The following is a 21,267-nucleotide window of genomic DNA, read 5'->3' on the forward strand; positions in this document are numbered from 1 at the left end:
AACTTTTTCCAACAACATACTAACCTAACCTTAGGGATATTTCCTGTCTGTAACAATTCCTAGCATTGTCCAATAGGAGCGTGAGACTCCTTTCCATCTTTCCTTCCAAAAACGTTCTTATAAATGAATCTCAACAGTTAGCTGCAAATTCCTGGTAAGAACAACTTCTGAAGACACAAAAGGTTGGGTATTTTAGAAGAGGGCAACGTGTGCTCTTAGGACTTAAAAGGCCTGGAGTCACTACCCAATCAGATAAGCCTTTTCAAAGAAAAAATGTGCTCTGGCTGATGGCAGGCAAAGTCAGAGACCTGAAGCATGGGAAGGACTGGCTGTGCCAGCGGAGGCTTGCAGAGAGAGGACCACGGCCTCCGGAGGATGAAAGCAGCCTCTGGCCAATGGTCAAGATGAGACAGGGATCTCATTCCTCTACCTGCAGGGATGTGAATCTGTTCACAATCTCCACGAGCTTGGAAGCAGATTCTTTCCTAGTCTCCAGATAAGAGCCCAGCCCAACGGACACTCTGATTTTGGACTTAAGACACTCTAAGCAGAAACACTGGGTGAGGGTTCCTTGGGAACTAGGAACTTGGGATTTTCCACCTTTCTTTGATTTTGGCCTTCTGACAGCTTGAGAATCCCCTGAGCTCAAGCAAGTCAAGTGTACCCAGATATCTGCCCCACAGAAGTATAAAATTAATACATGGATACTGTTTTAAGCCAGTATATTTTTGGTAACTTATTACACTACAACAGAAAACTAATGTGGGTATTGTTTTGTTTTCTTTATTGGCTTATTTTTAGAGCCTTATTTTAGTATAAAACCACTGTATGCTAATTTCCCTACCTTCCTAGTCCCCAAAGATTAACAGTGCTAAGTCTCTCCTTTCTCCTTCCAAAATTGCCTATGAATATGCATTATATACAAGTGTGCCTATATGCATCTATGCTGTCTAAAACACACATACACGTAGAAAATTACACAGTGTATTTTTTCACTTAACCACCTATCTTGAGCATAAATCTAATATTAGAACATGAAAGTCTCTCTCTCTCTTTGTAACAACCATGCAGTGCTGGACTGTACGTCTGAATCATTTTCTACAAAACCAGTCCCCTACTGAAGGACACGTTAAATGATGAAATGGTAATAACTTCACTTTCCATCCGCTATTTACAAGTCACTAGCCTTGTTATTTTCTGTTATTTTGCAAGAATCTCACTAGATTACTTCCTAGAGATGAACTGGCTGAGCCAGTGGGTAAATGCAGTTGCAGTTTTCACCAACAGGGCAAACTGCCACAACCAAAATGGTAGCACCAGTCACATCATTGATACTGATGTCACGTGGCGGGGCCTCTTTCTCTACAATCTTGCTGTCTTTGGAGTATGTCAGTTTTATAAAGTTTTTGACAATATGTCAGGTGAATGATATTCTACTATGGCTCACGTTTCTCTCACGATTGTAATGAATCATTTCATACTTTTGGGGGGACATTTTTTTTTAAGATTTTATTTATTTATTTGACAGACAGATCACAAGTAGGCAGAGAGGCAGGCAGAGAGAGAAGGGAGGAAGCAGGCTCCCTGCTGAGCAGAGAGCCCGATGCAGGGCTTGATCCCAGGACCCTGAGATCATGACCTGAGTCGAAGGCAGCGGCTTTAACCCACTGAGCCACCCAGGCGCCCCGTACTTTTGGGGGGACATTTTGATCTGTTTTCTATGATGTGCCATTGACATCTTGGGTGCATTCACCATTTTCCTATCAATTTATATAAGTTCTTTGTGCCTGTGTTAAGGCAAACAGATACTTACCTATTACGGGCATAAAATCTTTTTATGCCCGTAATAGGTAAGTATCTTACTTACTTACTCACTTACTCATTTACTCACTTCGTTTCCTTTTGATTTTATTTACTACAGAGAAATCTTCATGTGAGGGGAGATACACTAGTCTTTTCCTTTGGAGCTTCTGGATTAAATTTCATGCTTAAAATCTTCTCAGAACCAGGTGCCTGTGATTTTCTGCCTTTGTTTTTTTTTAATGGGACTCCTATTCACTGCTCTTTTAGGAATCCCTCACTCTCAACAAACACTATTTTGTTTGTAGAGATAAGCTCCAGAACACTATGCCGGGCTCTCTTTCCTTACAGCCCTACTGACACATCCACACAAGTGAATTCACATTCTCATCTCTAACAATTCATTTGACAGGGGATTAATTCATGTGTCAGCGATGAGTGGCCTGATTCACATAAGCCTGACCTAAAAATAAATAAATAAATAAATGAAAAGTCTAACTTTATCTTTGGGTCAGTAAGCACTGAAAGATGGTGGTTTTTCTTTCTCTTGTGTTTTGTAAAGACATTTGGGAATTCTCTCTGGCATTCTTTGTCTCAAACACATGACACAGAAGACAGCAACGGGAGGGAAGAGGCAATGAGGCAAGGTGAGTGGGCAGGCATTTACCATCATCAAGACAGGAGGACTGGTCTTTACTTAATTTACATTTTCCTCCTCTTATTATACATAAATAGGAAACTACCAGATTGTGGTAAATACCATGGCTCACAAATTAAGTCTGACAGAGTTCTACAGGTTCTGAGCAAATAAAAACCTGCTGGCTCTTCGACCTGAGGGAAAATGCTGTCAGAACCTGACAGACAGGCTTCTCTCTGCCCACTCCTTTGATTATGTCTGAAGAGAAAAGAATTCAAGCTAAGTCTACATAGAGAAAAAGAAAAATAATTAAAAGGATCATTAAAGTCTTCACCACATTTTCTCTACTCTCAATATTAGCACTGAAGAAAATCACAGCAATAAAAGACTCATCAGTGGGCACATAAACTAAGGTACAATTACTACAGAACACTACAGAGAGGAGTAGGATTGAAGTTTTTAATCGCTATTGAATTACACATAAGAAATAAAATTCATGATGCACTTAGCACTTGTATATATTGCCACAACTCTTCAGGATGAATGTAAAGAAACAATTCCAGGGGCATCTGGGTAGCTCAGGTGCTCGAGCGTCCAACTCTTGACTTCAGCTCAGGTCATGATCTCGGGGTCATGAGAACGAGCCCTGCTCAGGCCCCACGCTGGGTGTGTAGTCTGAGATTCTCTGTCTCCTTCTCCCTCTGCCCTCCCCCACCGCCCTACATGTGCATTTGTTCTCTCTCTAAAAAAATAAGACTGCAACTCTTTTTTTTTTTTTTTAAGATTTTATTTATTTATCTATTTGACAGAGAGAGAGACAACACACAAGCAGGCAGAGAGGCAGGCAGAGAGAGAAGCAGGCTCCCCACTGAGCAAGGAGCCCGATGTGGGACTCGATCCCAGGACCCTGAGATCATGACCCGAGCCGAAGGCAGTGGCTCAACCGACTGAGCCACCCAGGCACCCCAAGACTGCAACTCTTTAAAAAAAAAGAATTCCATCTCCAAATAAGTATTTGGCCTTGTTTGCCCCTCTGTCACCTTTCACTGTTCTGATGATAGTGTAAATATACATCACCACGGTATAAACAGTAATGACAGAAGGAGCTGGGTGGTCATCAAGGAGCTTTGGAAATCCACTATTATCAACTGCTTCCCCCTCCCCCAGCGATATCTCCCTCACACCTTCTCAGAGGTAATTACTACCATGAAATCTGTCTTTAAAAGGATTATGTTTTCCTTTAGGCTCTTAAAAGAAATATATATACATGTTTAAGAGTATATGTGTGTATCCCTAAACAAAATACTCTTTATAGCTTCATGCTAAGCTTACATGAATGGTTTCAACCAACTTTTTTTGCAAGTTGGCTTTTGCTGTCCAACACTCTCAGAGTTGCGTCCATGCAGACAGGCTCAGTGTTAATACTTCCTTTGTGCACAGTGTTCTGTGATGACTATGCCACAACTCATTAACCCATTTTTCAATCGAAAGCTACTTAGGTGGCTTCAGATGTTTAGCTATTAAAGTGTGGCTACGAAGAGTCTAGACCATGCCCTGTTGTGTATACGTGCAAGAGTTTCTCTCAAGTTCTACCTAAGAATGGTATTTTTGAACTTCAGTGGTCTTGCTTTAGTATCATAATTTTATCAACTCTTGTTTTACCTTTTTTGCTTTGCCATCTTTTATTACTAAAGAGAAAATAACGTTTTGTTCCAAAGGGGCAACTATCTCTCTCTCTCTCGTTTCTTCTCCCCAAACCTGTTATTGTTAACTCCCAATCTCAATTTGAACGCAACCCCTGAGCAAAAGGGTTGCCTTCAGGAAAGAGTCAGAGCCCTATTTTTAAACAGGAAATGAGTATCATCTGAAAGCCCACTGGGGTTAGAGCGTCTACCAGAGTACAATGACTTAGGGCTTAGTCATCCATCCTTTCCACCCGTCATCCTTCACAATCCTTAAGACAGCTTCTCAAAACACAGATCCTCCTCAAATACTTGAAAGGCAATCAAAATCCAAGTCCCCTGTACTCTCTTTCACCTCTTTTTCCACCTTCATGTTTTCTTACAATCCAACAAGCATGCTCCACTCCAGCCACACTGGTAATTCCCCTTCTCTCACCCCATTTCTACCAGCCCGAGTCTTGCTTAGTTTTCAGCATCCTGACTAAGTGGCTCCTTCAAACTCTCCCATACTTTCCTGGTTGGAATCAACCCTTCTCTTCCTTGCAACATCACGGATAATTAAAAATAACAAAAAACAAAAAACCACAAAACCAAGAGGAAAAAAAAACCCAACATTCACAATAATCTTCAGTACACAGTTTTTCTAATATGGCTATACCTTGCTTATAATTGGTACTTGAGGCCAAGGACTCATATCTTAATCTTCACTGTCCCTATAATGATTATAGATGTAATAAATAAGTTATATCTGCCATTTCCAGGCAAAACCTGAGATAAACTCTTGCACACATACTAGAGAAGATACATCCTAGACTGTTACTAGCAGTATTATTTGTAACAGGGAATGTAAGTAATGGGTAAGTTCAACTTTAGGGAGAATAAATGCTGAATGGTTCTGAAGGAGGTTAAGACACGTGGCCTCAAAATATGGCATCCTGACCAACAGTGTTTTAAGCTGAAGAAATAGGAGAAATGGCATGTGCAGGAAGGTTCTGTGGATCTGCACCTAAAGCAAAGGAGCGTCTTGATTCCTGAAAACAATGGATAGAGGATTGTGAATGTACAGCTCTTGCTCAATTTGCCCTGGTTTACTAGAGTTAGCTCATTTCTGCCCTGTCCTTGCACAACTTTTCACTCTTCCTCAAACCTAGCATCAATTCACTCAGGTCAACCATGTCTCTGGGTTTCCATTCCCTCATGAAGGCTCCTGTGTCACAGAAATCTTCATTAAATAAATGTGTTTGCTCTTCTCTTGTAAATCTGTCTTGGGTTAGGAGGTTCCCAGTGGAGAACTTAAAAGGGCAGGGAAAAGGGTATTTTTCCTTCCCTAGAGTTCTGAACACTGGTCCTCTTCATGTGAACTAACACATCTGCTTTCCCCAGAGATAATCCCAACATGGAAACCTGTCTTGCATGATCCACAGATTTAGAAATGGAGAAATCAATAACTGAAAAAGGATTCCATATAAAAAAAGTTCTCAATCTCAGTGTCCAAACACTTGGAAACAGAGAGGATGAGGTTTGGGCTAACTTATCAGAAATAACAAAGTACTAATAAAACAAAAGGAAAACCAAGATAAGCGGGAAAGACACACCTGAATTTCAAAATGCTTGGATTATTTTAAGAACCAGCAAGAAGAAGGAAGGCAGAACTCAAGAAAGGGTAAGTCGTTACCTGCATGAGCAGAGAGAGGTGAGTGTGGTCGAGGCAATGCTGGTGACTGTCCATTGCCTATCAAGCTTTTCCGGTTGCTTGTTCGGCAACTGTGAAAAGGAAAAACAAAATCAAAGTTTTAAAAAGCACATATAACGTCACTAATGTCCAGGTATATTCCATATACACAGATACTAGAGTTTCAGCAACCTATCTGCTCGGGCTGTGGCTTAAAGCTTTGCAAGTTAATATGCACTCACTAATATTTGAGGGGTGATTGCCCCCTGAATATTAGAAAATATAATGTATTCATATTGCATAACACCATCAATATGTTTCACCACCAGTGAAGTTGTAATTAAATGCCTTCTTTCTGCTCCCGACTGTAAATAGGTGACATGCCATACACCCAAGTAATAAATTAATGATTCAAATCAGCAAACCACAGGTAGCATCTCTGTTGACATGAAATTTCTAATACAAAATTACATGCAGTGAAGCGCAATGACATTCATCTTACAATGATGCACTAATTAAAAATCTAATTATTTAGACAAATTTCCTATTTGTGCCTTTTGTCAATAGAGCAGCCGATGCCCAAGATGTATTTCACTACTGATTCATTTTTCATCTTGAAAACTCCATTCAAATTCCTCATTAAGGTAAATATTTTGGAATCATAAAAACGGACCCCAGTTGGTATTACAGTAATAGCGAAAGCCTTTTGCCAAAGGCACACTACCTACTCTTTTTATCCTGGGTACCCACTCAATAGAAACAACCTGCTACATTTGGGCAAAGGGCAACTACTTTTCCCTGTTTCTGCCTGGACCAAGTTATAAAATACGTATTTGGATTTGCAGATAACTCTCACAAGCAGCAAAGAATAAGATAAACACAAAACTGGCTGATGATGATGCAAAAATTATCTCCCCTTCATGTACTTTTCCTTCAGTGCAGACTGGAACTGCATTTTCTATTAGCAGTAAAGCAGTGAGGAAAAGGGGAGTAAAAGCCAGCAGGTTACCTCACTGAATTCACCTATAATAAGGTTCAGGGCACTGTCATTCTATCCTTCTACACTTGGGCTGCCCTCAACTACCACTGAAGGTTTATCATAATCTCTTCTTGAATTCAGAATATACCTGTTATAACAGGTGCTTCAAAGAGAAGTTTTCACCTGACTTCCAAATTAGATACCATGGACATATTTGAGAGTTTGCACAGAATATTTGAAAGGAACATTTCTCAATATTCAAATAATACATTTAAAGACCAAACTCAATTTCTTTCAGCAATATTGACTTGGGAACCAATTCTCTCCCTTAAAAGTTTGCTGCTTATTATCATTTGTCAACATTCCCTTATTTATAATTTGTTAAGGTCAGGCTGCATCATTTTATTTTCCTTACTGGAACAATCAACATCCCTTAGCATTTCTGTGAGTGTAATTAAGATCATGTTTAGTCAGCCTTAAAGAATTGCTGATTAAGGATAGACCCTTGATACTTAATTATAAAGGTGGACTGTGATACTATCAACTCATCTATCAAGAACTATATATGACCTATTAAATTCAAAATTCATAATCATTAAATCAGATAGTATGATTGTTTTAAAAAGATACTTTATAATTTAGTTAGTGTTAATTCAAATTGATGTCTTCTTTCATTCCAATTCAGGAATAGTAAACATATCAACTTGTTAATGTTAATAAAAGAAATTAAAAATGACAGATTTATACCATGGAAATCTCAGCCAAGTTATTTAATTTAACCAAATTAACTGAAAGATGAGTTAACTGCTAGATAGATGGCTATATTATTTTTTACATTTAGTATTTGATCTAAATCACTTATGAAGATTTTCTCTTGACATTCAATTACTAATGTTTATATACATAAATAAAATTTTCAGTAAGAAATGTAAATCAATAGAAATAGTAACCTAATGAGGGATACTGGTGAAACATAAGAACTTAAAAATCTAAAAAATGGTATTTCTTGAAGAAAACCTTAAAAAATTGAATCTTTCCAACAAACATATAGAATGACTAGTACACTACTATGGGCAAAATAAATAGACAATGATTTAAATTTAAAACAAAGAAAAACAAAAGAAATTTTTAAAATTATGTCAGTTACTTAAAGCCTACCAAGAAAAGGCAGGAAAGTTCTGATTCTAAAAATGTGACTAAAAAAAAAAAAAAAAAAACCCACACAAAGAAATGTCTAAATAAAACCTGGAAATAGAATACACTTGTTTGCTCACTGTAAAAAATATTAAAATACAAAGTATAAAAATATGATTAAGTTTATATTACATTCACCCTTTGCCTACTCTCTAAAAAGACAGTCATCTTTACAAACTAATGATTATGAATACAATTTAGAGCAAAAGAAAAAAGGATTCTTCATCTATGAATATGGGAAGAAGAAAAAAGTTAAAAACAAGGCACAGGGAACATTTTATACAAAACCTTAAATAATCAGAGACATATCTTATTGACAAATGCTATGAACAATCAAAGTTGAAATGGTCTTCTCTAACCTCTCTATGATCTTGAGCATGAAGGTAGAGGCAGTATTAAAATTAAAGAGACTTGAATCTCTCAACAATCAAACAGGAAGCTTTTAAACATGAAACACAAAACCAGACTTTATAAAAATACAGATTCCTATGTATAAAATCTCCGTACTCATGAAGTAGTGTCTTGGCCTCACAAATAAATTTATTTATTGCTAAAATCCTTAGGGTAAAGAGGAATTTTATACTGTATTTAACCCCAAAATACCTAATTCTTGATATATATATATATATATAATGTAATATTATATCTAATATATGTATATATATGTTATATATGTAAATACATATATATGTATACATACATTATATATACATATGTGTGTATACATATATATGTAATATATATGCAATATCTGTATATATATTGTATATGTATGTGTATATATATGTGTATGTGTGTATATTTATATGTATATATATATATACACACACACACACATACATCAAATATAATATTAGTGTTTTTAAAATCCTGGGGTCCCGGCGCCTGGGTGGCTCAATTGTTTAGGCAACTGGCTTTGGCTCAGGTCATGATCCTAGCCGGAGGCCCGAGGTTGAGTCCCATATCGGGCTCCTTGCTCGGCGGGGATTCTGCTTCTCCCTCTGACCTCTCCCCTCTCATGCTCTCTCTCTCTCTCTCTCTCTCATTCTCCCTCTCTCAAAGAGATAAATAAATAAAATCTTTAAAAAAATCAAATCAAATCAAATCCTGGGGTCCTCTGTGATATTCTGTAGACAACTTTCCACGGGTGGGGGACAATGGCATTCATCCAATCTCAATACAGCTTGCTTCCACTATCTCTGACATCTAGGTACCTGGTTCCCAATGAATGAATTAAAATCTGGTTTTAGGGGCACCTGAGTGGCTCAGTCAGTTGTGCCCGACTCTTGAGCTCAACTCAGGTCTTGATCTCAGGGCCGTGAGTTCAAGCCCCACACTGAGCTCCACGTTGTGGGTGGAGCCTAGTTAAAAAAAATGAATTAAAAAAAAATCTGATTTTTAACCCATAGTAAAACACTTTTTCGCTGGCAGGACCCATGAGCATTCACTATCTACACTGCCACTGCACCTGGCACTGCCCACAGTGATGACATGGGTACAAAATGCTGAGTGGACCTCTGTGGTCATCATTTATTCCTCCAGGTTGTCCTGCAGGTGTAAGGAGAGGCTCATGGCATCCAAACACAAAATGAGCTCCCCACATGGAGGTGACTATGCCACACTCATTTAATCCATAAAGTGAAGAAAGAGGAGATAGATACGCTGCCCCATGGACAAAATCCAGGTTCATTCCTTATCCCTAGCATGACTGAGTCCATTTAGCCTTCTTTGCTTTTTCTCAGGCAGGGTCATCCCAGGAAAAAACAGGGGATGTCCTGCCAGGTAAGACAGAACTACCACTTCTACCGCAGCAGAAAACTCAACTTGTTTAAAACTGATCCTCGTCTAAGCTTGGTAGAATTGTCTCCAGTTTTTGGCCTTTGGAACAAAGGTCATAGGACTGCAGAAGTCAAACTGAAGAACGGTCATACACTCAAGTTTCAGCTCTGCATCCCATAGTGCATTCTCTCCGCTCCACTCTTCAGAAGGGAATGGAAGCCCTTTCCCCTGACTCTGCTTGGATGTGGGAGCCAAACACAGGAATACCCAAAGAGGCACATTCGCCTCTTTGGTTCTCTGCCTGAAGCAACACAGGGAGGCATGCTGCCTCTGCAGCACATGCGCACTTTGTGCCATCAGTTTGGAAGGTGACGCAATGACACAGATTCTTTACTTGCAAAATCGGAACTGAGCCCAAGCAGCAGCCAGAGACAACCTGAGACCAAGGCAAACAGTAGACCAGGACAGAGAATGATGATGCCGAGAGAGTACTTCTCTTTACTTCATTCCTTTGGTTCCTCCACCCATGCACGAACTATACACATGCAACACGCACACAGTACAACAAATACTGCTGACCGTGGACCTGCGATCTGAGAAGAATGGGAAGTGGAAAGACAATGGAAGTACTTCAGGGTGGGTGGGGCTGGGAGGCAAGGCAAGGAGAGACAGAATGACCTGGAGGAACGTCACAGCTAGATGGGCACGGGGTGTGGACATACTGTAGGGTGACACCAGGCCAGCACAAAAAAAGTGTTTTGTCTGCCTGGTTTTTGGCTCTGGCAGGTGAAGTGAGGATTGCACAGGGCACCCCTCCTGCTCCGAGTTCACTGTTCCTATCACAGAGCATTCTACAAGGAGCTGGTCCATTTCCTAACGAACACCAACGGAGCCTCCCACTTGCCAGGAAGATAAAGAGACAGATCCTGTATCTTATTTTTATTTATTTTATTCAAAGTTTTTTTTTTTTATTTATTTGAGAGAGAGAGAGAGAGAGAGCACGCAGAGGGAGAGCAAGAGAGAGAGGAGACTCTCCACTGAGCAGGGAGCCCAATGCAGGGCTCGATCCCAGGACCCTGTGATCATGACCTGAGCCGAAGGCAGATGTCCAACCGAATGAGCCTGCATTTTACCATCTAAGTCAGGCCTGACTCAAAAGTGAGGTTAGAGTTGTATGTGGGCCGCCTTGCAAAGGAGAGAAGAGGAATGTGGTGTACATATTTTGGGTCCAAAGCAATAATATTCTTTATCTGCGCAGGTTGTCCTTATGCTGAGGGTTCCAATGAAGGGCTTGGCGGGACCTGCAAACCTTTCACATCTGAATCTGTCACATCTCTCCTGGCCAAAGAACCTGTTAATTATCCCCAACCAGGTGTATAAAAGTGGAAGGCCCACCAGACTATAGCCTTTTGCAACTGTTCTGAGTAGCTGCGCTCCAGCTTCATTTTAAATTACATTCATTTTGAGACATGAATACTCATCACATCTGACCATAGCAAGACACACGGCAGAGGGGAAACCCCAACAGGCAGTAATTTCTAAAATTCCGAGCTGATTTGAGAGGCCAAAGCTCAGGATGACGTATGAACAGCCATGACTGAAGGGCAGTGATCATGCAGTGGACTGCATGGGGAGGGTCCCAGGAACTCAGATGCTAGGTTGTAATTTATTAGTTCATCTTGATGAAAAATAGGATAAATATGCACAGTAGACCAATTAAAGACCAAAGCTTTACTGGATGTGAACATCTGTTATTCTGAATACCTTAATAGAATCAGAACATTTGAATATTCCTTCAATGAAAAGGAAAGCTCCAGGGGAGGAAAGTGGGCATGACTGGGAGACAAACGGTCCAGCTCATGGGGTTCAGCTGACTACATGTTATAAACCAGGCCGGCTTCAGTTTCCCTCGCTGTACAATGAACGGGCTACACCAAGGGAGAAAAAAGAGTGATACATTTATTTTTCTTTTGTCTAAGATGTTTTAAAAATAGAGAAAATACAGAAAAATAATAATCTCTACCGCTTGGCATGAAGAACTATATCACTTTGTCCTATTTGTTCCTAACCACATAGTAGAGATAGGGGGAAGTATACTCTTGGACATGCAAACCAATCAATATTTTCCACTCCCCAACCAGAGAACTACTAAAAATTGTGGCTTATACTTTTTTTGGAACTTGACCACACACACATGCATCAGATGAACAACACCTCTGTACGTGTTCACAGCTTCACTAGTGGTTTCTCATACCAGGAAGAAATGACAAAAATGACTGCACAAAAGGGATGAATGGCTTGCCTTTCAAAGGCTCGTTAGGCTTTATAGAATAGACCCCCCCCCCCCCCCGGGGACTACCTGATTCTCTAAGAATGGACAGCTTCCATGGTCTTTCTATTGACTAGACTATTTTATTTTATTTTTAAAGATTTTATTTATTTATTTGACAGAGAGACAGAGAGCACAAGTAGGCAGAGAGGCAGGCAGAGGCAGAGAGAAACAGGTTCCCCACTGAGCAAGGAGCCCGATGCGGGGCTCGATCCCAGGACCCCAGGATCATGACCTGAGCCGAAGGCAGCGGCTTAACCTGCTGAGCCACCCAGGCGCCCCTGACTAGACTATTTTAAAACTCTGTAGGGGGAGAAGTTAAATTGTAGAAAACTGGTAGTAAGGCAGGGATTCTTGTTCACAAAATGCAAATGAGTTTTGTATAGTACGGACATAACTCATAATCTCCATGGAGAGATGATCCTGAACACTTAATAGCACTGTCCTACAAGATATTAACCAGTTCTGCACCTACCGGCAAATTCATGTCATCACTCCTATTATATGTGTATGTGTGTGTGTGTTTTTCACAATCCTTTAATCTTTTTTAATAGGTTACTGCTACCCTCATTAATTAGTAACAAATAAAATCTTTAACATACGGTCATTTTATATTTCTACGACAGTCGTGTTTTTTGACTTTTGTATAAATTACACTTTAGCTCATACTATAAATTATAGGTATTCTGCAACTTACTTTTTTCACTCAACATGTATTTTTGAGATTTAACCATGGCAACATAAATATATGGGTCTAATGCATTCCTTTTTTAGATTATTCACTTGAAGCAAATTTTGGAATTCTTAAAACACACTGAAATTATATATATCATGGACATTTCTTTTTCCTTTTCTACAACACGAAAAGATCACTTCTACATGTTGGCAAATCAGAATGCAAAAGCCTTGGGAAGTATCTTTGAGGCTGTATTTTGAAAGAAAAATTATATTAAGCACCATAAAGCAAATCTTCCTTAAAATCTGTGGACACCTTCCCCCAAATCCTGCTTATTCCTTCAGAGGCTGCTCTGTCCCCATCTTCACTTCTGCATTCACACTATTGTCTTCTCCCAGAAGATTTGCGTCCTTCTGATGTAAATCAGTCCTCCTAGGCTCTCAGTAATTCATTCAACAAATTACTTTTTGAGTCCCTAATACATGCTAGATATACTCTAACTAGTAAAAATCCCTGCTACCCTCCAGGGGCTTCCTTTCTGGAGAAAGAAGCAGACCGTAAACACAGGAAATGAGTACAATTTATACATACTATGGGAGATGGTGAGGACATTTATGGTGAGAGAGATGGCAATGGAGGAAAAGAACGTAGGAAGTGGGACAGGGAGTGGGGAGTGCTGATGTGGGCCATCGCGGTTGTACAGAGGTGGTCAGGAAAGGCCTCTTGGAGAGGTGAGGAGTGACTGAGACCGGAAAGAGGAGGCAACCAGCATTCACAAAGAGAAGCAAAGGCCCTGAGACAGGAGCTGAGTGAGCCAGCAGCAAGCGGCCAAAGAGGTAGTGGAGAGAGGGCAGGGACAGATCTGTAGCAGCTTGCGAGGCCAGAGTGTGAAGTCTCACTTTCTAGCCCAGGTGAAAAGGAATGGTGCTGGAAGGTTCCGAACATAATGTGACCTTTGTCTAAAGAGGAGGAAGTCAAGAGGCCAGTTAGGAAGTTAAGCTGATGTGCTCATCAACTCCTGTGATTATAGTTTACAATATTTTATTTAAAAAACTAATTTTATCAAAAATGGCTCCCAAACTCAATGCAAGCATGATGCCAGTCCATGCTGTCTTGTACAGCACCAAACAACAGGAGAAAGAGCCAGTGCCCGTCGTGTGAGGACAACCAGCCTGAGTGCTACCAGCCTCAGCGTAATTGCACCAACACCATGACCTAGTTCCCACAGTCATTCAGGGAATGCAATAATGACTACAACTGATGTTATCGGCTGGATACTCAAACTTAACTTTTCCATTAGTGGAAAAACTCCTTTTTCAAGGCATTAATTATAATGGAAATGAATGGCTCACACTATTTTCACCTATGAGCAAAAAATTGGGGCTGATTACATATCTAGAAGAAGGCATAGGCCTCCCAAGCTTTGAAAAATTCTCAGGAAAATCAACAAGAAAAAATATATATTACTGTATACAGTACTTCTTGGACATATATCTAATCCTTTAAGATAACCCGTAAAGAAGTCTGGCCCAATTTTCTGTCTTCATAGAGGAAGAGAGGATATTAGAAGACACTATTCGGTGTAACAGATAGCATTGGAATGTCCTTTCCCACAAACAAACTACTATGAGAGATAAGAACATGAAGAAAACATTCTCCAAGTGTTTCAAGTATAAATGAGATAAGAATAATTCACAGATAACTGACTTCTAAGGGCAGAATCTGAAAGACAGGTACAAAACAAAATGTGTTGCTATTTCAAGTGTGACACAGAATCCCAATCAGCTTTGAGACCTATTTCCATAAATAATAAGCACTAGAATTTGATAGTATATACCATGCATGGCAAATTGTCCTTCCATTTCATAGGTTTTCTCTAAATAATCCCTTCATCTCAGAGATCTGCCTGGCATAAAATATTCTTACATCCTCTTTCTTTTTAGTCTGTTTTCTGACTGCCTGAAAACAAGACATAGCAACGCAGCTATTTCTTCGTGGCTGACATGGTGAGCTCTAATGTCGTATGTGGGCCACTCAGCTGATGGGGGGCTGACATTCACCACACTGTTTCAGAGGGATCCTGGCAAGCAGAGTATCCAGCCTGGAGTCACTCATTTGTTCAGTAAACATAACTGGGTATTCTACATGGAGGTTATAATCTAGAAGGGGGGATGAGTTCCTTGACACCAAACATTGTATTTTATATACTAGCGAATCTGTTTGGGTACCCAGAATGCAGAAAATAAAAATTATTTCAGTAAAGATTCAGTAAGTATTTTTGAATGATTAATCCTTAGTTAATTAACTTTAATCACTCAAAAATATTTACTGAATCTTTGCTGAAGATATTTCCAGTCTTTAAGTTTATAATTTAACTTGGAGGACATAGTGTCGCTTGTAAGATTCAACTGATCCAAGATGATATAATATAGTCTAATACTACCTCATTGATCAAAGCCATGTATAACTGAGAAAACACAAAAAACTAATGGGACTGTGGGGCTGAATCTATGGTATGACACATCTTACTGGAACAACCTACATAACATGTTGTTTTGATTAAAATTACAATGGGATAATTGGTGGAATTATAAGAGGCTTAACATGATGCTCAAAGTCAAAGAGGAGCTGGTAGTGACAGGGGTATTTATAGAAGCAGGGTGCGCTGAACTGCTAAAAATGTTAGAAGTAAAAAGTAATTCAAGTGGGGGGGGGAACCCGAGAAAAAATTTTTAGTGCAATTTAACTGCAACAAATCTAGGAGGTATCTAGCCCACATGCCCCTCAGAAATCCTGAGACTTCTATCTATCTGAATAAGGACAGCTGAGGGCTAGGAAAGTCAACAATGAGACACAGAAGACTTGTGAACTTATGATTCCTCAGGGAGGACACAAAAGCTCAAACCTTACATGGAAGACACAAAGTAAAGATTGTTCCTACCTGGGATGAGGGTGTGAAGAGAATGTTGGGAGGGCAAGGCGATTAATTTTGATCTAGGAGTTGAAAGACATGTGCTGTATCTTGGGAAACTGCTCCAAGGGTGATCTGGCCAAAACACTGTATGGAGTCATTCAAATCTATGGTGTCATCGATCCTGCAAAGCTGAAGAGCTGCTATCACCTGGCTGCGCCCACCTATGGCTCAGCTATCAGACTGGCAAAGAGAGACAGGTTGGGGGGCGGTGGCCCTGGTTCCATAACTGGGTGAAAGGCCAGGATCAAATACTTTTGAGACTCACGCAAGCCTTTGGTTGTTCCCAGGGCAGCTGCAGACAGGGACCAAAGGTTAAGTCTACAGACCTACTGGGGAGAAGAAAGAATAAACAAAATACAAACACAAACCAGTGTTTCCCTAAACTTCCGCTTCGTGTGTGTGTGTGTGTGTGTGTGTGTGTGTGTGTTGCAGCAGAAGGGGGGTGGGCTACTTTGTGACTTAACTATTTTTTTTAAGTTCCCACGTTTCATACTCAATATGGATGAAAGTTATGACTTGATACATTTTTCCCTAAGGGGCAGAAAACCAAGTGCAAAGTCCAACTACAAAAGTTACTGTTAATCAATTTAATTTAATAACATTGAACTATTCTCAGTTGGCCAATGATGAGGAAATAAATTTTTAAAAAAGCCTTAGAAAGCGTCAGCAGTACCAAACCAGAGTAAACTCATCACATTAAATCCAATGTCCTGATCTGCCTTTCCGGAAAGACCACAATAAAGTTTTACTATGAACTTCTTTCTCCAGTAGCTACTGGTCTCTAACTTTTATCGCTTTTAAGAAATGCTCCACACCTTTAGAAAGCTCAATGGTAAGATTTTCTTACTTCCAAATTTTACTCAGGCATACATAGAACAGCTGAACTGTTGTATGTAATACTGTTTTACCCACTCCAGACATCTCCATCCAGAAATGAAATCTCAGCTTCACTTGCTACACCCAGACACTTTTAATTTGGTGGATATATTTTAGTCTGGTAGAGTAATTTAGCTACAGAGCTAAACACTACCCATAAAAAAATCAAAGGCTCTGTTCCTTCTTCCTGGTTCAGAGGATCTTGGGGCCGCTTGGTTCCGACCCACAAAAGGGAGGCCAGTTTGCTTCTGTAAACACCTGATCTCCTTTCATGACACTCAACAGAAATGTATGTCAGACACGGGATGAGCAGCACGACTATTTAACACCACTCCAGGTCTAAAGCATTCTGCATTTACCACGATTTGGCAGAACGGCCTGCCCATGAGTGAACCGTCCCCGAGTCCACGTGCCTCCAGTCAGAACACAAACGCACACGTGTAAGGCCGACAGCGGAGCTCCACTTTGGTCTCTTCCGTGAGGAAAAGTCGTGCGGCACAAAGCCATTAACTTTCTGTTCAGTATGTTTTGTTGCTAGCTGTGCCTAATTCCGTATCTTGCAAAATGACATTCTGTTAATGACAGGAATGTCAAAACTGTGGTAATGGGCAGGAGTAGAAGAAAACATTTCCTAGATGGACAAACAACAGGAAAACTGCCAAATGGATGTGAACATTAGTTGTGTGTTCATCCCATACTTAAAGCACTCACACCCTGCCCCTATTTTTTCCCCATAGAAGAAGGATGGAGCCCTCTAAGGAGGGAAGAATAGCCTACTTTGGTGAAAAGGGGGTGGAGGTGGGGGTGTGGGTGGGGGGTGGGAGGGTGGGAGTCAAAGCACGTTTTCCTTTCATTAACTGGACAAATGTCTTTTTTTTTTTTCCCTCCTCATTTGTATTCATTGATGTTTTCTTAGTGGGCCTCTCATTTTGCAAAGATGAAACCGGCCACAAGGCATCGATTCTCTTGGTAAAGACAGGAGGGCTGGAGAGATACCAGATGATGCTGACTGGTGAGTTTGTTGCCCAGTATTCAGTGTGGGGTAGCAAATTCACCTTGCTCTTGCCATTTGTGGGCTGAGCAATGGAAGAGTAGCTCTAGAAGATGACATGCTGTCTGCCAAGGCAGCATGACCAAGTAGTGGTAAACAGGGCCGAGGACGGGAGGTCAGGTGTCTCTCACAACCAGGGTACTGTCAAAGTCGGAACTCTGCTTTAGACAGAGAAATACATTTAACTACTACTTACATGGGTGTATAAAAATTCTATCCCAGAGAGAGAGAGCGCTAGATCTTTTTTAAGATTTCATGGAATGCTATAAAATGTAAGGACTTGCTCTTGGTAGATCGGTTTTCCAATTCCAACCCTCTTAAGCCCCAATTCACCATCCTGTAGAATAGGGATAAGAATACAAACTACCTCAGAGGGCTGGGTGGAGATTAAACGAGATAATGCATGTAAAGAAACTGTCATCACAGCACATGGCACACAGCAAGGGCTTCATAAACAGGAGTTGTCCAAATAAGACGTTTTGGTGTCTCTTGCATATGTTCTTTCACGCGTCGATGTTTTAGTACCTACAGTGCAGCACTGAGGCTTTCCCTCAAGGATCTTAGAACAAGAGGCATTAAGATTACTCACAGAATTAACTTCTAAGGGCAGGACAACGGATTACGTAAAAGGTAAAGAGGCTAGATCTAAGGCGACAAGACTTGATGATAGCAAATGAAAATACTAACAGTTACAGAAAAAACCTAGCAACACAAAGGTTTATCGGTTGGCTTTTAGAAACACAGAGAAACAAAAGCTGTGGAATCACAAGTTCAAGTATCAATCCAAGCACTGACCAAGGGCTTCAAACTGGCAATGCCAAGGTGGAGGGACGTACAAGGGGCCCCACCCATTCACCATTTCAGATGGACTGTCAAAACCACGTGCATCGGTTCCCCTTTGCCCAATGCCATCCATCATTTCAACCACGTAGCGACCATCCTCCCCAAGCAACCTTCTGGCTAGCTTCATGGAGAGGTATGCCCAAACGTGAACAACAAAAACAGCAATAATAATAACTGCTAACTTTGACAACTGTTGCATACGTGCCAAGAAACAGTTTAAGTTTCACGACAATCCTGTGAGGTGGGACTTCCTTTCATCCCTATCTAGCAGATGTGAAAACTGAAGAACTGAGAAGTCTAGAGGCTTCTCTGACAAGATCACATGAGTAGTACGAGGCAGAACTGGAATCAAATTCAGGCAGTCTGCCTTCAGAACCTGTGCTTGCAGTTATCTTGTGCAAGTGTCTATAAGACAGAGAAAAAGAACTCTGAGGGGTCTAAGCTCAATAATGACTGTATTTATTTATTTATTTTCAAGATTTTATTTTTTATCTGTCAGAGAGAGAGAGCTCACAAGCAGGGAGAGCTGAACGCAGAAGGAGAAGCAGGCTCCCCGCTGAGCAAGGAGCCTGATGTGGGACTCGACTCCAGGACCTTGGGATCATGACCTGAACCTAAGGCAGACGCTTAAGCGACTGAGCCACCCAGGTGTCCCAGCAATGACTATGTTTATCCTTGTAAATTAGTATCTCAGCATTCTGGTCCTGTGCATCCAACAGTGAGCTTGGTAACTACAGATGCATGCCAAAGAGATGGAGGGGATCCTGGCAGTACCAGGTCTTTGTGCCTATAACCTAATGTTCAGAGATACAGAGGGGACATCAAGCCATCAAGCTTCACACCAGATCGTGAGAGTTTTCTGGAGGCAGCAAGCCTGACCTAGATGGATGGATAGCCTGATGTCCAGGCTCACATAGACAAACAAGTCAGAAGTCATCCTGTGGACATTTCCATCTCCACAGGGTAGCATCAAGGATCCAAAGGCCAATGACCTAATTCACAGATTACCCAAGGCAAACAGGCACTCCTGCCTTGGCCCTCTCCGAACCAGCTGGGCTAGACAGGCACAACTAGAGAAAAGAATTGTGCTTAAGGATGTATGAATCACATTTTTTTGTTCCATTGTTTCTTAACAGACTTCAAAATTAAATCTAAACTTCCGGATCATGCTCCCTTTAATAGGTTTTTTTTTTCTTTCCCTCTTTCTAGATATCTGACTCAGTATTAGAGAATAAAGAAATCAGATTTCTGATGTGAAGCATGTCTGTGAGCGTGGGCTTTGGAGAAAAGGATTGATGGGACGCACTGTAATACACATCAGAAAGTGACTTTGGCCAGCAGAAGGTGCAAAGTGTTTCATAAGCTATACTGACTGTGCTATTGAGACAAACTTTTTCATAACTTGAAATATTTACAAAATGAGACATCTCAAAATAAAACAAACTCATTATAAAAGATACATATATTCACAACTTCTATAGACTTGTGACCCCAATTCTTAGATTTTTTGGTGGCATTTATTCTTTCAAGGTGTTATCCCTTTAGTCTGGCATCTTCCCCCATTCTTGCTGCCGAAAGACCTCTAAGACTTTCAGAATTGTGAGAACGTGTCTGCGTGGAAAGAGCCTTCAGGGAACTGTGAGTTGTTGTAACTGTGGCAGGAGTCTGGACAGGTTGGAGTGCCCCGAAAGCATCAGTTACTAAGGAAAAGTTGAAGGCTGGTTTCACTAACCTCAAGGTTGCTGGCATGCCTCTCACAGGCACGGCCACCTATTTCTCCTAGGGCCAGCCTGTGCTCAAAGAGGTGACCTCATTCGTCCCTAGCCTGGGGTTTGGCCCTTATAAGTAAGTACCCTGAGCTCCAAGAGTAACACACCAACTCCACCTCTTCACCATATCCACCAGGCAACCAACCCAAACTCATTCTGCATTCCCTGCAGTGACTCACACAGTTCCTGTTCATTGTGTTCCTGGATTCCTGTTTATTAAAGTTAGGGAATCTGACCTTCACATGACAACATTTCTAAGTAGAAATTCAATGCTATAGAGAGAAAGCACCCTACTGTGTAAAATATCCATACTGAAAAGGATCCTTACGGACTTGCCCACATGACACTAAATTGCTTATCAAGACAAGAATTATGATGCTTGAACTTACTGAAAACAAGTCAGTGACCCAATGAAAGAATGAATGTGAAATCTTTCACTGGCTACTTTTGCTTCTTATTTTTCTAAAGATCGTGTTGAAAGAACATAACACATATGAAAACAACAACACGGCTAAACAATCTTCAAAATAAAAGCTGTCAATAGCTACCACGTGAGTCATTCCTTTGGCTTTGTGGTCACATCGTATTTTCATTCACAGTATAATCATAAAATTACAGGGCTCACTTATATAACACAGAGTTTTCTGCCTGAGTCTTCACATATCAGTGACACTGTTAACAGGAGGCTCCGAAGTTTCTGAACTCATACCATTATAAGAGGAGCAAAAACCCTTTCAACCATTAGCTAATTTGCCTCATGGACAGTACATCAAAAATGTGATGCTATAGTCTTCAAATGACAGAAAATCATTTCTCATTTTACTTAAAAAAATTACACGAACACCTTCGCTATGTATTTTTTCATCTGAAAGTTTCGATACTTTAAAATAATGTAAAAGAAAGCAGATGAGCGGTTAGCAACAGGTCATGTCACCTTTCTACAAACTGGAGACCTAGCGAGCACCTGGTGATAAATTCTCGTAAGATAGAGTTGTCTTCTAACCCC

General features: G+C 40.5%; 1 protein-coding gene across 2 annotated transcripts in view; it reads right to left on the reverse strand.

The window, feature by feature from the left end:
• MAST4 (microtubule associated serine/threonine kinase family member 4) overlaps positions 1 to 21,267 on the reverse strand; it is a 170,003-nt gene that overhangs the window by 115,907 nt on the left and 32,829 nt on the right. For both annotated transcript variants that reach the window (XM_080805051.1, XM_080805052.1), the window contains exon 2: positions 5,795 to 5,883. In XM_080805051.1, coding sequence (XP_080661177.1) covers positions 5,795 to 5,883 — 89 coding nt within the window. The remainder of the gene's footprint in view (positions 1 to 5,794; positions 5,884 to 21,267) is intronic.

Source organism: Martes martes, assembly GCF_963455335.1.
Source record: "Martes martes genome assembly, chromosome: 5".
In the NCBI taxonomy this organism is placed as follows: domain Eukaryota; kingdom Metazoa; phylum Chordata; class Mammalia; order Carnivora; family Mustelidae; genus Martes; species Martes martes.